The sequence below is a fragment of the Homarus americanus genome, unplaced genomic scaffold, assembly GCF_018991925.1.
Source record: "Homarus americanus isolate GMGI-L3 unplaced genomic scaffold, GMGI_Hamer_2.0 scaffold4896, whole genome shotgun sequence".
NCBI lineage: Eukaryota > Metazoa > Arthropoda > Malacostraca > Decapoda > Nephropidae > Homarus > Homarus americanus.
Genome location: NW_024749657.1, coordinates 6,949,576 through 6,952,075, shown reverse-complemented (window position 1 = coordinate 6,952,075; position 2,500 = coordinate 6,949,576). Strand labels below are relative to the sequence as shown.

The 2,500-nt window shown below is 41.0% G+C and overlaps 1 protein-coding gene across 6 annotated transcripts in view; it reads left to right on the top strand.

The window, feature by feature from the left end:
• LOC121853599 (synapsin-like) overlaps positions 1-2,500 on the top strand; it is a 70,056-nt gene that overhangs the window by 51,430 nt on the left and 16,126 nt on the right. For all 6 annotated transcript variants that reach the window (XM_042347851.1, XM_042347850.1, XM_042347846.1 and 3 more), the window contains 2 exons: positions 371-506; positions 2,188-2,292. In XM_042347851.1, coding sequence (XP_042203785.1) covers positions 371-506; positions 2,188-2,292 — 241 coding nt within the window. The remainder of the gene's footprint in view (positions 1-370; positions 507-2,187; positions 2,293-2,500) is intronic.

Here is a 2,500-nt window from a genome sequence, read left to right as displayed (position 1 = left end):
ATTCTATTACAGTCAGTCGGAAGCTTTAATCTTAATCCCTTGTGACAGACAGAAGAGAGATTAGGCTGATATGAGTCTCTCTCTCTCTCTCTCTTTCAAGCTAAAGTCCTTCCTTTTCTCCCTGACACAGATCCTTCAAACTAAAGTCCTTCCTTCTCTTCCTAACACAGATCCTTCAAGCTAAACTCCTTCCTTCTCTCCCTGACACAGATCCTTCAAGCTAAACTCCTTCCTTCTCTCCCTGACACAGATCCTTCAAGCTAAAGCCCTTCCTTCTCTCCCTGACACAGATCCTTCAAGCTAAACTCCTTCCTTCTCTCCCTGACAAAGATCCTTCAAGCTAAACTCCTTCCTTCTCTCCCTGACACAGATCCTTCAAGCCGGACTTCGTGTTAATCCGGCAGAACTTGAGGGACGCCGGAGAAGACCACAAGAATCTACTGTTGTCCCTCAAGTTTGGTGGAGTTCCTTCCATCAACAGCATCAACGCCATCTACAACTTCCAGGTACACGCCCGATCAAAATACCATTGGACAAAATATCATTGGACAAAATACCATTGGACAAAATATCATTGGACAAAATATCATTGGACAAAATACCATTTGACAAAATACCGTTGGACAAAATACCATTGGACAAAATACCTTTGGACAAAATACCGTGGGACAAAATAATATCTAACACTAACTCATTGAACAAAATACTACTGGACAAAATACCATTGAACAAACAAGAACAAGAGAAAATGAGAATGTAAAAAAGGGAGAATAGGGAAGAGAGAAAAAGAAGAAATTGAGAAGAATAGAGAAAGAAAAAAGATGAAAGAGGGAGATGTGAGAGAGAGAGAGAGAGAGGCGTAATGTATAAAAACAGCAAAGATGTGGTTTAGAGAAAGGAAGAAAGGAAAACACACACGCACACACGTACACACACACACACACACACACACACACACACACACACACATACACACACACACCACAGGTATACAGTGCCATGCCATGCTATCAGTGCCACTCCTCTCTGCTGACATGTTCCCTGCTGGAGTGTCAAGATAGTGCCAAGCCAGCACTCACGTACAGACACACAGACTGACGGGCGGTATGGTAACGGGGCAAGATAGGCGGGGTGTCAAAAAAGTGGTAAACACACACACACACACACACACACACACACACACACACACAGAAGATGGTGATTTAATGGTAACGATGATGATAGTGATTAACCAAATGAAAATACTATCGTCCTTCTATCTGTCTCGAGCGATGTTACGGTCTACGGAGAAATCATTATGACCAAAGGACAGAAAAGGACAGAAAAGGACAGAAAAGGACAGAGAATAAATAATAAGTAAATATTATAATAGAAGGATGTATAATAATAAACAAAATGAGAAGATAAAATGATAAAAGGAACTAATAGAACTAAAAGGGGTGAAAATAAAACGTATACGATAATAAACGGAACCAGTTACGACGTCAGGTGGGTAAGATTAATACTTTCGAGGCCAAACAAATCCATCATGGCTGTACTGTTGTGTCCACTGGGTCATATTTTTTTTATCAATTTTTTTTTATCCATGTGAGTTAAAACCTCAAATTGTCAGGGGATTGTAAGCTAATCTATATAAATGGGGGAGTGGGTGGGAAGGGGAGGAGGGGTAGGAATATCACGGGCTGTCAGGAAGGTAAGGATAACACGGGGGATGTAAACGTCAAGGGGGAATACAAAAACAGACAGTGTGACGGCATCAGGAGAATGACAAACTATGACAGGTGCTGTGAGTACCTTCCTGAGGGTGCTGTGAAAACGATGCCTCTGAGAGAATTGTGATGGTGGGATTTAAGTTTGATTGCAGTACAGTGCCTTAATAATTATATTCCTTGTCACATCAATGATAGGGGTTGAAATTATAGAACACACACACACACACACACACACACACACACACACACACTAACAAATACTAACTGGCACTATCTGACCTTTTAAAAGTACCAGACAGACAGACAGACAAACAGAGTTGAACAAACCATTGACCTTATTACCAAATATGTCTGATTCCTATTGATTTTGATGCTATAATTACCTCTATATTGATGCTAGTGTTATTAAAACTCTCTCTCTCTCCCTCCCTCCCTCCCTCACTCACTCTCACTCACTCACTCTCTCTCTCTGCAGGACAAGCCGTGGGTGTTCGCTCACTTGATGGAGGTGCAGAAGAAAATGGGGAAGGAGAACTTTCCACTTATTGAGCAAAGTTATTTCCCTAACCACAAGGAAATGGTAAGTGATGGTGAGGTGATGGTCATGATAGTGAAGTAATGGTGAGGAGATGATAGTGAGGTGATGATGATGGTAGTAGGTTAATCATGATGGTGGTAGGTGATGGTGATGAAAGTGACTGATAATATTGATAGTGAGATTGAAGGTTTGATAATGATGGTGACAGTTAATGTTATGATAGTTTATTGTGATGATGGTGAAAATGAGG